This window comes from Lepisosteus platostomus, chromosome 12, assembly GCF_059453375.1.
Source record: "Lepisosteus platostomus isolate fLepPlt1 chromosome 12, fLepPlt1.hap1, whole genome shotgun sequence".
Taxonomy (NCBI): domain Eukaryota; kingdom Metazoa; phylum Chordata; class Actinopteri; order Semionotiformes; family Lepisosteidae; genus Lepisosteus; species Lepisosteus platostomus.
In genome coordinates this window covers 6446487-6461829 of record NC_142622.1, presented here as the reverse complement: position 1 = coordinate 6461829, position 15343 = coordinate 6446487, and the positions used below count along the sequence as shown (strand labels likewise).

The window sequence follows — 15343 nt, the reverse complement described above, 5'->3', positions numbered from 1 at the left end:
AACACTAAACAATGCTGAATGCATAAGTATTTACTCCTATCAGTCAATACTTGGTAGAAGCACCTTTGACAGCAATTACAGCTGCAAGTCTTTATGGATAAGTCTCTACCAACTTTGCACATTGGAAAGATCTAATTCTTGCCAATTTTTCTTTGTTAGCTTGCTGAAACTGTTAAGTCTGCATCAGATTTAATGCTTTGCATTTAGACTTGCACATACACTTTTTATGTAGGTATTTTGTATGCTATTACTTTGCATTGTCCTTAAAGTGAATCATTAATACTAATTTTGCTCACAGTTTTCATATCATTTTTAGATAAGCATTTATGCTTATCAACTTTAACTGTTGGCCTTTCCATTTGGTCTTCTCATAAGGTTCAGCTCCCTGCACTGGAAACAGTTTAGCTTTCTACCCATTAGACTATGACATCTTTTCTGTGACACATGAGGCATGAATCTGTAAATTACCACCTCATGCTTTTTCTTAGTTTTATGTATTTATGGAGAAGAGCTGTAAAGTGTGGCCTACACTGTTGATGACATCTCTGGTTGTTCACATATAACCATATTATCTTCTGGACCTTTTGCAATATATTTGGTGAAAATATAGAATATTATTTTAAATAAAAGTATAAATGAGTCCTACAAATGGATTCTGAGAGATAATTGATTTTAGAAAAAGATTACAACAAAAATCAGCAGTTCTACTAACCTTCCTTTTCCTCACAGGAAAATAATGTCTTTACAAGGAGTGGAAGTTCGGTAAGGACATATAAATATAGAACTTGTAAAGTGCAGGAAAAAGTTAAAAAAAAGTTTAGTGTTCTCGTTTCAATAGTACTTCTAATGTTTTGGCACAAGATTTAATTGAAAACAGCTCTTTCAGCTTGGGTTGGCAGTCCTCTCTGTTTACATATTAGATGTCAATGAAGACAAGATCATCTTCAGCTGGAGTATAAAATGCTATGGAACACACATTATTAAAAGTACGACTTCATGCATATTATGAAAATACATATGGCATGACAGAAAAAAAAGAGTATTGATTGAAACCCAATTAGATATTATAACCCTAACACCATGTAACCACAGTGTGACTGCCAAGGAAATTGAGTGGTTTATTTTCAATTTCCAAGTTCAGACCACAGTAATATTTTATCACAAAACTTTCCTTAATTTCATTTTAATGCATTTGACAATTATAACTGGTATGAACTATAATATGAGTGTTATATGTGTTTATTTCACAATATAATATCAACGCATTAGTCAAATTAGGCTTTCATTAACTTTTACTGTGCATTGTTACCTGTAAATACCAGACACACATTAATGTTCGGAAAAATACATTATACTTCAATTTGTTTTTTACAAAAACTCACTTATTTATCAAGTTACAGCATCTTACTATTTCAGCCGATTACATCAACTGATCTTTAGTTTTCTCTCCAGTGCACATCACTTTAATAGTACAGTACATTGATTAATTTGAAAAACATTCCCAGTTTATCCCAGTGGTGAGAAATACAAACAGTATTTGCCTTCTTCGGGTGTTTTTATTAGTACTTTATCAGGTTAACGATTTTCTGTTTTCCGTATCATTTAGTGGTTCTAACAATTAAGGTAATAACATGATATTAATCATGTAATAAAATACGATAAAGGAATGTATTGTGTGTTTTTAAATCACAAAGAGCTAATTAACATGACATTCAAAACTGAACACTACATTTTAAAATAATCATTACTTTTATCTTTAACCATGAAATGCCTTAGCCTTAACACAGAAATATTGGCAAATTTTAACTTTTGCAAGTTTCTAGTTTATAAATAACATGATTCATTCTGAAAACTTTGACAATGCCTAATCCAAAACGTTTTAGAAATAACCATTGAGTTGTCAACTTCTAAACATTTGGAATTGTGATCCATTAAACTGTAAATTTTAGAGTATTTTTCGAACATCAGAATACCCTTTAGCACTCAGGTATACAGAAATTCACGTGCTGAACAAAGCACTTTGACCAATAACTTCTAAGTATTCTTAATCTTATCAAAGTGATTTACAGTGATTGATAAAACAACATAGATAGCGCTTTCTAGGAAAAGGGTTAGAGACTCCTAACTTAGAGCACATTCCAACCATTTTAACAGGTAACAGATACAATTAAAAACTGTTTTTGTAAAATCAACAAGACAACTGATAAAAAAAAACCTTAATTATCAAAAGGGTTTTCTATTTGGAGAGCCAGAGGCAGTGGTAGTATTTTGGTTCTCAAATTGCTTAAATTACTGCATCAAAGAGAATCTTAATTTGGAAAGAAAAGTGCTTCCTTTCTTTTTAGCTTTGAAGGGCCTTGACAAAAAAAAAAGAAAAAATGAGCAAAGAACTATTTCAAATGTGTCTGGGGGAAAACACATTGTAAAACAAAAATATAATGCAATGAGAATTCAATGTACCTGTGCTTTACACCTTATTAACACCAATCTTATGCTTCATGAGTCATGTAAACGTTTCAGCCTTGCTTTCCCCACTGAGAAAGAAACCAGAGGGAAACCATTAAAAAGAGGAGGTCTATTGACACTAGCTCAAGAAATAAACTAGGATATTCAACACTTATTTACTTTTGATGTGAAAAGATAAGTTGAAGATTGTGCTGACATTTCAATTGTTTCTTTTGGGGGGTGGGGGGGGGGTATATGTTAGGATAAGTATTAATCACATCTATACAAATACTTAATTCTCAGATCTCCCAGGCAGTGCAACCAATAAAAAGTGCTTGTTTGGAAAGCAGGCAGAGCCATACAGTTGAGACACTGCTGGTTTAAGTTTGAACTATAGGACTGGATGAGCTATGCAGCAGGACATGCTAGGTGCCTGTGAGTTCAGCGTTGTCATGGGACACATTTCTAAACTCTTCAGTAAGGCACTGCAGAACCGCCTGCCTGTCAAATGGAAAACTTAAGAGCAGGTATTTGGGAAAAGAGTGGTCAAAACATGATTTCCCCCTGGCAGGAACAGGAGACGTATTATGATTCACAATATTTAATTTAGATCATTTTTTTATGTAATAGTGCATGACTTCTGTAAAGGTCAATTTACACCTTTAGTCAAATGGCACCCATTACTTTTAAAATGAGATTTAAAAAAATAGTTGGTTCTAAAACTTTTCTAAACACGTGCAGAATTTATAAAGTATGAAGAAGTATGATGGTATTCAGACAAAAGAAAGCTGAAAAACCTACTCTTCCACCACTCACTACTGCTAAAAAAAGAGAGATAAATATAGCTGCAAAGGAAGAAGGAAAAAAAACCTACCAATTTTTTTCTTATGTTCTTAATACTGTACAGCTTTAATTCTGTGGGCAGCCTTAGGATAAATAAATTAGCAAGCAGCACATTGTCTTCAAAACGTTTTGTAAACAAGAGAGTATCCCTTGATTAAAGTAAAAAGTCTTTTAATTACATTTTTAATTATTCCTCAAGAGTGCCTGTGCAGAATAACAGACTTAATCCCCCTACAGGATAATTGTGCTAAGGGACGTTGACTCAGCTGCTTTGGAAGATCTACCACATACGCCACTAAAGAAAAAGTCCACATGTAACATAAAACAAGAATGAATTTGCAAGTGCTGTATTTCAGATAAGGCAGTAAAACCCCCCTTCAACAGCTGAATGATAAGCATCTCTTTATAGGCATTTATAGAACTGTCTGCTGTGGTTTCCCAACAACATCTTCAATTTGACCCAAATATTAAATTAGGACCTTAAATGCTGTTATATGTATCCTTTTAAAAATATTAATATTGCACCACCACCTGCAGTCACCATCTACCCTTGAATTAACTTGCAATGATTAATTACTCCTGGAAGAAAAACTGCCGTAACTGAGACAGAATAATAAATCTAGTACAAGCTTCCATCTGCAGTGCATTGTTCTCCAAAAACAAACTGGCAGTGCAGAAATACTTTAGCAGTCATTAGTATGACAATATGGAAAAGAAACGTGTTTATCATTGGCTTTGTAGCCTTGATGACATCAGTGTACATCCGGCTTCAGCTATATCGGCTAACTTGCTTCCTCTACATGTTCATTGCTGTTGATACTATTTTGTTTTCTGGTTTGAACTGTTTTTGCCTGCTTATTTCAATGTTGTTTTCACAGTCACCATTTGTACCTGATTAAATGAAAATTTTAATTCCTGATGCAACCTTAAAATGGGAAAGTTGAGAAAGAAGAAAGAAGCATAACATTGGGTAACAAAAGAAACTTCAATTTGTGTGAAATATTTTTTCTTGCTGAGAAGACAACCTTAGGGTATACAATATTGCTTTGCTTTTAAAGCAGACATTTTAAAGAGACATTTAATGTGACAGAAGAGAGACATAAAAATTAAGGTATTTTATTAGTGCTTATATCTATATGCATGCTACTTAAGAACCTCTGTTATATCAAAAATAAGAATGCATATTAATTTTATTTTCAGTTCAGATATACAATGGAAACTCCTTCAATTAATGCCTTTCAATAATAAAAATTAATAAAAAAGTACTTATGCGTCCTACTTGATTAGATTTGCAATGATTTTTTAAAAGGACAAAAACTTCTAAAATTCTATATTAGGAACTGAATTATTTCTATAATTACAATATAATGTAATACAATTATAATGGGAAAGAAGCAAAGAGAAAAATGACTTATTATTAAGGTTTAAACATACATAATGTTTAACATGTAATAGGTTTATTCCATGCTGAAAAAAAGAAGAAAGAGAACACAACGTTTCTACCACATACGCTTCTCTTTCTTCTTTTGTTCAGCATGGAATAAACCTATTACTTATTCCTTTGCAGCCTACGCATGCTGACACAGCTACCCACCTAAATGTTTAACATGTACTGTGTATCTTACACCCAGCTTGCAGGAAACCTGTATTAATACAGATACTTGCAAACATGTCTAACCTGAAACAAAACATCCTCTGATTCAGCAAAGATACTGTAAATGTCACAAAATCATTACAAGGCAAATGTGATCATCATTTCACAAACAACCAGGTCAGCCAACATACTGTATGTCAGTATAAGCCCATTGAGAATTAAGGTCAATTGGTATATAAACTAAAAAATGTGAGCTCACAATATTAAGAGTACAATAAAATGTTACCTCATCAAAGATTTCATCTACAAAAATACTTTTAAAAGTTTGGCAACAGAAATCTTTTGTATTACAATACTATGAAAAAGCATGAAATGGGGAAAAAAAAACACCTGCAGGACATATCAGTAAAGCAAGCACCAGCACAAACCTTTCTGTGAGAATCTTAAATGGTGAAGAAAAGCAAAGACAATCTTATCTACTTAAAAAAAACATAAGATAGCAAAAAACAGGAAAGCCAGGAGAGGGAGGCGAGAAGAGAAATCCAGAGGAAACACAAAGCAAAGGAAAGTCACAATCGTCTGGAAACGTCTCCAGATAGAAAAAAAAATGAGATTGTGGGAAAACATGGTTAAACATTACAAAATTAGGTTTTAAGCAGAGGAAATGGACAAAATGTAACAAAAACATCCAATTCATGAAGAGGTCATGGTATTCTGACACCCTGTCAGATTTGCGCTGTACAAAAATTACACAGAAAATCTAGATCTATTTTGTTTTAAGAGTGTGGTTCAGAGTCCTAGCTCCCTCCATATTATTTTACTGTATGTGGCCACCAGCAGGATACAGAAGACACCACCAACCCTACTCTAATGCACTGAGATATTAAATTGTGTTAAAAATGTTCTATTTAAATACTGGTATCTTCCCTTCAACCTTCTATTTTGATTCATGCTGTGGCCCGTAACTTTGTATTACGCATGTCTGAGCAACACAAAAAGCTACTTTAGTGTTTCTCACTGTTCTCTGGCTGTTCATTATTTCTACCAGCACCAACACACGAATTCTGGGAGCTACTATTGACTAGCAAGACTCAGTGATAACCAATACACATAGGGAACTGTCACGTAACTCCAAACGAGTGGAAAAACAATCACCTAACATAAGTATTAAATATTCACTAAATTGATAATTTTTTTAAGATGGCAGGGCGGTATGAAAGCACAACAATTATTATGAATATATTATTAAAACCGAAATGCCATCATGATGTAAGTAAAGGTATTAGTTTTTATGTTTAGAATTTCAAAATCGTTTATTAAATTCCATGGAGAAATGCTTTAAAAATTGTTTTATCTTTTGTATTTTATTTTTTCAAGAACAAAACAGGGAACAGTAGCTGTATTATTTTCAAAGCTTCCAGACTAATGCATATGTATGACCAGTGATTTATATGTAATTTATCTATCTTTACATATGTTCATATTACTTATGAACATTATACTAATGTTATTTTAGCAATTGATGAAATATTGGTATTGCAGCCACCAGCAGGTACCCACCACTAATGGCCACAGTTGCCTAAGAGGCGACAACTAATACCACCAGAATAATTGGTCTGAGAACCCCTGAAGTATAAGGTAGCTCTGACTTCGTCACTAATGCTAGAAAAAACTTTAAGACACAGAAGGAAACTGAAGACGAAATAACCTAGAAATAACTAAATGCAAGAGAAATCTATCATTACTTAGGAAGTCCAGAAATACCCTAAATGATCAAACTGGAAACATCTATAGTAATTCATTTTCTATTAGATTTGTATGTGACGGTGGTGCACAACTCCAGTCCTCTGAAGGAGAGTAGTGCCTGCAGGTTTTTGTTCTACCTGTGATTATCCTTACCTTATATCTGAACGAATTGTTAGCGTTACTGGATGGTTTTAATGCTTTAGAAAGTCCTTGGGTGTTGATGATTCAAAGAGACCTAGAACCCTGCTGACTCCTAGTGCTCTGGGACTGGAATTATGCACCCAAACTTTATGCGGTTCAAGTAGGTAGCTGTGTCAGTATGCGTAGGCTGCGAAGGAACAAGTAAAGGTTTATTCCAAGCGAAGAAGAGAAGAAAGAGAAGAGAAGACAGCTGTGGAACCTTCTTTGGGTCTTGGAAAATGAGGAAAGTTGCAGAATTATTAAAAGGTGACCAACGGAATGAACAATAATTCTTAATTTAAGAAAGCAATGAAACATGCGTATCTACCTTCTGGGTCATAGGTCTGGAAAACTCTTCTAGCTTGTTCTGATGGCGATTCAGGAGCAACCAGGGACATTTCCTAAAGGTGAATTAAGTAAAATACACGGGTAAATGAGTAACACTTAAAACGGGTACCAGTTCTCCAAAACATCTGTAAAAGACAGTGTCTTTATTTACATCCATATTAGATTACATCATTGCAAAAATGGACACAAGCTAATGAAGATTGAAAGATTAGAGCTCGTTACCAAACTGTTTTCATTACAGTATTTCACTACTCTTCTCAGTGTTTACATTTTATCAGTGTACAGCGCCCCTTAATGAAAACCACCTGAGCCACCATAATTGCAGTCACAAGACAGCATAACTGCCGCCACACAGCCACATTGTCAGCTGATCAAAAGAAAGTCTTAAACTTTCCTGTTTATTGTTTTTCCAAAGTCCTCACAATCACAACTAATTGGCTGTTTATGAAACAAAACAAGTTAAGATGTATGATTAATTTATAAGTAAAGATCCAAAGGGATTTATTTTAGACAAAGGATGAAGGCAGTACATGAGGATGTAGAAGCTGAAGACTATGAGAGATATGTCTGAAATTCATTCATCTTTCTAGACAGAAACTCAGGAATCTCCCCAAGGAAAAACAATAACTTCCATTGATACTAGACAGAGGCGTGTCTAGAAATATACCGTAAGTGTAGTTGATGAAAGGCATTCCAGCAGTGCAGAGAAAATAAGTTCAAATGATGGTAGTTTATGGAAAAGCACTTTAAACACAATGAAGAAATAAAAGGTTTAAAGTTTAAAAGGTCAAGTAAAAATTAGATTAACATTTACCTCCACATTTCCTATGCAGAACAATAGAACTATAGTAGACATTACAATAATTTAAACTGGCACCATAACCACTTTCCTGTACATACTGCTCAATAAAAGAAGAAAAACTTCAGCATCAAATAATTATTTTTTCTAATTAGAAACAAGAAAATTAAATTATTTTTTGCGAGTCTTCTCAGTCTGCACACTTATATTCTTTTTCATTTTTCCTTTAAACACTTTCCCTTTAAACTGATTCTCCCAGCTAATGTCCGTATGTTCTCAGTACTCAAAAGTGCAGATTCAAAAAGCAAGAACATTTACTTCTAGAAAAAAAACAACAACTTCTAAAATAGCCTTACTTCAAATGCACATTAGAACCAGCATATTCAGCAATTATATACAGATCACTTTAGAGCCAAATCCTATCAAAAGCAAGGGTAGGATTCCTTCTCAAGAGAACATGCTGTGTAGGTCACATCACAAGGTCCACTAATTTCTTTCCCCCAAACCTGGTTAGCAAATAATTGCATTCTCACTGTCACTTTTAACTCACTTTCACCCTTGGAAAAAAAGCAGTCACCACTGTCAAAATACATGAGCAGATGAGAAATGTAAATAAGAAAAAAGTCCAAGGAAAGGACAAGAATAAAAAGAGGCTGCCTTACAATTGTTGGTCCAAAGTCCTGGAGTTTGAATACTCCCCACAGTTTATTTTTGCAAGAAGACCTTTAATGTGTCACTGGAGTCTTTTTAATTACTTTATTTTTCAAATGCATAGTTTGAGACAATACCCTGTTGTTTGTTGTCTGGTTTATTGTTTATAACCAAAATCAGCTGAAACATACCAAATCCGTACACACTGGACTTTTGAAGAAAATCAAAGGAAGTAAAAAAACTAAATAAGAAATATATTTTTTGTATGGCATTATGTGTAATTGCACTTTTTGTAGAAATCCACTGGTAACTATAAAGCTTTGTGGAAATTGCGCAGAACATTCGTCAGACTCTTGCAAACCATGTGCTTTCATGGTTATAATATAAGCAGAACCCTACAGATATTTCCTTTACTTGCAGCTTCTTTCCGGTAAACCTGAACTTCAGATTCACAGAGTGTTTCTCTCTCAGAGAATGTTTATCAGACTCTCTTTTTAAACAAACAACAGTGCCTTATTTAAAATAAGCTAAAAGTGTATCCTCACAGCATGAATTTATTAAAATGCCAATCTTTCTTCGAAGAATTTCATAATAGGAGATATTAAAATCCTGTGGGGTTTGGGAGAAAAGGGCAAAAAACACGCAGCTGTCTCTAGGTCAGTAAGCTAGAGAATGTTATCCAGGGCTTGCAGGAAAATGGTAATGGTATTTACAGTATTAAAGAGCAATAGACTCTTCCTGAGTCCTGCTGTGTAAAGAATCATCTGAAGTTCATGATTACTCTGATTTGGAGGAGTTAAATTATGTAAAATACACATTCTTTACAAATAATTTATTATGATATTCTGTTTCACATACTACGGTGCTCTTACAAAAGCTTGTATGTGTGGTTCTGTGCCAGTCCACTAAACACTGAAAACAAATCTAACTTAAAACATTTTTTGGAATGTGTTCCACATTCTATAGAGTAAAACCGTACACGTTTTCTTTTAGCAAAAGATGATTGTTTGCTTGTTTGAGTTTGTTAGGAGCAACAGGTTAGAATATTTTAGAACAGCAGCTAGATGCATAATTGCATGTCTTTTAATATGAGTAAAGAAATCCCCAACTGGAATTCCTCAGGAATGACTATCTTTAAGGTTATTGTTGCAAAAACCAGGAGGGGTGCTACTAAAAGCGATTGCCATTGATCACCGAGAGGGGTGTTACCATCAGTCACTAAGCAGTGGAGCACACAGGATGAAAGGACCTATTGAAGGACAGAAGGCTAGAATGAAATGACAAACTTTAATTATATGGGAACTCTTTACCCTGCAACATTATTTCCAGCCTAGGCAATGGCAGTTCTTCTGTATTCACAACATTAGGCATCACCATCCTGAACAGGGTGGGTGAGTTACTTATAAAGGCGCACCAGAGTCTTCGAATAACCTAACACATGCAATCATTAGAAACTCAACAAGCATGGAAAAAAAAACATGTTTACAGTTTGACACAGCTGAGTACAATAAATTTATCCGACTTACTAAAGATTGCATGTTCATGTTATACTTGTCTTTGGAACTATAACAACAACAAAGGAAGCACGCATGTCTGGCTCTGCATTTTTATGTAGTACCCTAATCTTGCTGCCGTCTGCCTTCACTGAAGAAAAATGTTACAAAATATAAACATTTGAAGGTCTTTGTTATTTCCTGTTTCCCTCCTTACAAAGTTCAATACCATTTTATGACCAAATTCAAGAAACCAAACTGTTTTAGGTGCTGTATTTAATATATTTTTTTTAATTTGCCCGCTATTGTCTTTTTCAAACCAACAAATCAAAGAAGCTTAAATTTAAATTTACGGCCCCAAAACCACCAGTCTGAACAACAATCTTTATATTGGACATTAAATAATTTCTCTGCAACTATAAGTACCAGTCAGCACAGAACTGTTGAACTGCAGCACAGAGAAATGAGATAATAATAAACAGTAAGAACTGACAAATGTGAAAAATAATCTTGCATTTAAACAGCGCTTTAATCCCAAACAATCTCAACTGCTTTAATGACACGAGCCATTCTTCAGCAAGAGAGCCGCTACTCAACACATCAGGTGGAGAAGTAAGGGATTCTATTGTGAAATTTAGAAATACAGATTCAGGTGTTTCCCCAAACTGAATTAATGCACAATGGCAGAAGACCTTGTTATATAAAAGCAGTGGAATTTATACTTCAGTTCCTTTGAAAAGTGCGTTAGGGACCTTGCTTTAACACCTAATCCATAAGATGTCATCTCCTCCCATACCATATTGGGGAACTGGTTTTGTGTCACCTACTGGTCCACTGGTCCACCAGGTCCACCAAAAGCACACCCGGTTTTTCTTGGAGGGCTTTTATCAAAACACAGTGCATCACTGTATGCAGAACAAAGCACTAATCTAATTACTCATCTTCTGAGAAATGACTACAGAAGACTAAAAAATGCTAGGGCTGCTACCAAGCAAGGATATACAAACAGAACACACACTGTAATTAGAGCAAAGCTATCCCCAACGGCAATTAACTTAACTGGAGGAATTAGCAAATAACTTATTTTAATAAAAAGAAATGTTTTGTTCTGAAATTGCCTAAAACCAGTCATGTAGTAATTTATCTCCATCATACTCGGATGGTGAGGTTGATGTACTCCTGTCTGATGAGTTGCTTCTTTGGCTTTACCTAGGCCAAATTCCAAATTCTGAGTCTGGCATTCATTTCTTCCAGTGTAAGGGGTACTGAAATACACCGGAATCCATACAAGGAAATTCAAAAAGTCGCTCCAATTCTAGAAAGCAATCCAAGCCAATTTTAGATAACCACTGTTATGAGACATTCTAATAATGCAGAACACTGTGTTCTAAGACGTAAAAATGTATCCCTCATCCTTTAACAACTAGCTAATGGAATGTAACCAATCATTATGGCATCTAAAACCTTGTTTTCAATGCAATTTACTATGATGAAGAGTGTTATTTTAAGGTCTCGAAAGAATCCAGGAAAGCAAAACACTACAACAAAAAAACATTTTGAAAATTCAGATCCTTCACAGCAAAAATAAAACATTTTACTGCTTGTTCAGGCACAATGACAGGAAACATTTAAAGCATCTTTACAAAAAAACGTGTTGCTGGAAAGGGGATTTAATCATTTAGACGGTTGCTTTGAGGTAATTTCAAGGAGGCACAAGTAATTTTTAGAGATAAATATTAATAACTCCTAAAACATTCAGAATTAACGTGAGAATCCCAGTTAATAATTAATTTGCTAAAATACTTTAAATATATTTCAATTCCTTGTTAGAATTACTTAACTCAGTTTATTTTTTTTGTGTATGTGATGGTTTTATAATAAGAGTAGCTATACCACACTGCAATGTGTAGACAGCATGTATTACAAAAAGAAAAAGAAAACTGGAAGGATGACCCAAGTACTTAGAAATCTACAATGTTTAACCTTAGAAGGTTACACTAATTTGCTATTTTTAATTTTAGAGTCCGTGAATGTGGAATGTAATCCAAGAGTGCTTTTCCACCCTATCCATTAACTCATCTTGAAACAACAGTGAGGAGTGCTCACATAATATTCAAATGTTTCTTGTAAAAAAGTCACCTTCTTATTACTAATCTAAGAGATTTGTGGATGTTATGTCTTGATAAAAAGACGTTGATTCCTGGGCCCACATATTATTACCAGATAGTTTGGAAGTGGAAAAGTAACAGGTTTCAGTGAAATTCTGAAAGAAAAACTTTTCTACAAGCAATGCATGAAATATGAAACAGAAACTAAGTTTACAGATCTTAAAAGTCTCATGTATGTGATGTCACATGCTATGGAGGAGCAGGAGGTAGTTGCAACAATTAAACTTACTGCAAAAAATTAAAAGCTATTAATGACTGAGCATAACACTATGAATACATCAATGAAAGACACATCTGTCAATCTGTAAGGCAAGGTTTATGCCAGTTATTCTCAGGTTTCTTTATTGCTACCAATTATAAATCTGGTACTTGATATAATGGCTTAGACTGCTTATAAAAGTTTCAATAGTTGGGTAAAAGAACTTTCTTACATAGTCTAGGAACTAAGAGCTGAGCATGAAAGACTCTGGGGCACCTGAGGTAGGGCTGTCATCAAGGGAATTGTTTATATACAAATACCTAAAAATAATTAGCAATAATCTTACTGCCTTAAAATGTATTTATAGTACGTTAACCACTCTTGCAAAAACAGTTCTAAGTTAAATCACCCTTTATTTTATCAGATGAAATGTACTAACAACAAAGATTATTTTGGATTGCTGATGGTTTACATCCAACACAAACAAGATGTTCTATCTCACTTCAAATTTCAACTACACTTAGTAAACCGGCTGCAGCTTTAAATAAAGAAAAGTGTAAGCTTCTTGAAGTTATAATAATGCCAAGAAAGTCCAACCTTGAATGTCATGCACTGTAAGACAACAACATACAACGCAAACCCTTGGTAACTTACTGTATATTGCAGTCTTTGATGAAAAGAAAACTACTTTAACAAACATCCAGAATGACTATAATATGTGACAAATTAATTTCAGAGCATTTTTATAAGACAATAAAGTAAAAATAAATCAAGGTAAAAACCGAGGATACTTTATCAGTAGACTAACTGCAAGAATAAGAACTAATTATGCCTTCCCAGTTCATAGTATTAGTTAACATTGCAACCTCTTTCAAAATTGTAAGAAGATAGTGCATGTATAATCCTGATTTTTATGCTTTTGTGATAAACGGGTATTTAATTACACTTTAACATGGTCTAGATTAGATCCTAAAGAGAACACTACGGCTTTAATTCCTACCACATCCAACACAAGGCAGCCTCACTGTGCCTGAGCAAATCTGAACAATTTTAAGATATTTATCTGTGGAATTTATATATCACATCTCAAAACCAGATGACTATTTCCTGAAACCCTGTATCTTCATTGTCTATGGTACATAGAAATCCTTCTTCCACGTGATTGACTCGACAGTGGTTTATCATTATGTTTTATAAGAGCTATCAGGCGAAACTTTCTTTACGCTGTAACTTTATATGTGTTCTTAAGTACCAATTAGAAACATTATACGCATCCACAGTTCATTGGCTGGACACAAGTACTTCAATACCAACATACTTTTACTGTGCTCTCTTATGACTGTCCTTTGTTATCAAAGTAGCTCTATAGTGACATGCAACAATATACAGACAGAGAACTAAAGACGCATTGTTTTCTGTTAAGAGTGATGTGTGGTGAACATTCATATGATACATCAACTGAGGGCAAAGTGCCTTGTAGTAGGATTACCATACAACAAAGGAAAGGTGTAGAGAAAAATCAGGGCATCAGACTGCTAGACAGCACTGTGCTGGATGATTAATGATTTGTCGGACATCACAATACTTTTCAGAATGGATCTGAAAACACTCCCAGATTTGTATGATCGCACTACTGAAGTAAAGCCACAGGATACATAGTCTTTTTTTTTAAACGGACAAAGGAAATCCCACATTAAGGGCTAGATTCAACTAACTAAACTGACACTTGACCAGATCTGTAATAAAAATATTACACCCCTCCAGTTCTACCCTGCAAAAATTTTAAAGGTCGGGCTTGATAATAATCTGTTAATTGATATCACATTACACTTCTGTTTCACCCCAGTGCAGCTGTTTCCCCAGAATTACCTGTACACCACTGAATGACATTTACTTTCAAATCTTTCCAAGCATGGTTCTTGGTTCACCATTAACACAGATGTATGGTTCTTGCATTCAATGTTAGATGCTGAAATGCAAAAATAATTTGTTTGCATGTAGACGATGGTGGGATGCTTGTTTTAAAGACCTGCTCTGAAGAAGCACAACAACTATGTGAAATAGGAAGAGTAAGCCATGTTGTGAACTTATGTGTCAATTCATTTAGCATGGTGATCAAATCTTTAGCAAAGGCACACAAATCTAGTATATCCAAAGTATTATATTGTGTAGTGTTTCAAGATGCGTAAATTAATGTGGTTTGGGGGACTCAAACCATCACAAAGTTACAAAGGGATTCACAGCATGTTTTCAGCTTTTATGTGACCTCCACGGTGAGAGAAGCAAAGATGGAATTATATAGACAAAAGAGGTGCTTGGTCCTGGCTTTTCTTGCTGAGTACTGATACTCAAAGCCCAAAACATTGCCATTTATGACAGCAGCTTTGCACTTTAGATTACTGGGCTCTCAAACATAGTCCCATTTCTGAGATTCCTATTCGAAAATGAAACTAGGTCAAGGGTTGCCTTACGGAACAGAAGAAAAACCCTCTAGCCATGAACACGGAAGGCACAGGGAATGTAAATCTAATCATTTCCTACCACATGAAAAAGGTACTTTGATGACCCTACCACTGTAGAAGGTGGACCTAAACATGAAGGAAGAAATCTGATGTTAAATATGGGCCTCATCTCCTTCAGTGTGCAGATAACATCCTATTGGTCAGGAATTTGGTTTCTACTTTTTTCTTAAAAGGAAATATGTACTGCAGAATTATCCCTTCCCACCTCAGTTTGGGATGTGTGGAAAGCACTGTAATATACATACTATACATCAGAAAAACACACAACATTAAATTAAGAAATCAGGTTTACAAGGAAGCATAAGATGAATCATATTTATGAACGTGTACTGTAAGTTTATAATAAAGATATTAT

General features: G+C 34.5%; 1 protein-coding gene across 1 annotated transcript in view; it reads right to left on the bottom strand.

Moving 5' to 3' along the window:
• mindy3 (MINDY lysine 48 deubiquitinase 3) overlaps nt 1-15343 on the bottom strand; it is a 42435-nt gene that overhangs the window by 13880 nt on the left and 13212 nt on the right. Inside the window, exon 11 of the mRNA XM_088600616.1 lies at nt 7137-7209. Coding sequence (XP_088456742.1) covers nt 7137-7209 — 73 coding nt within the window. The remainder of the gene's footprint in view (nt 1-7136; nt 7210-15343) is intronic.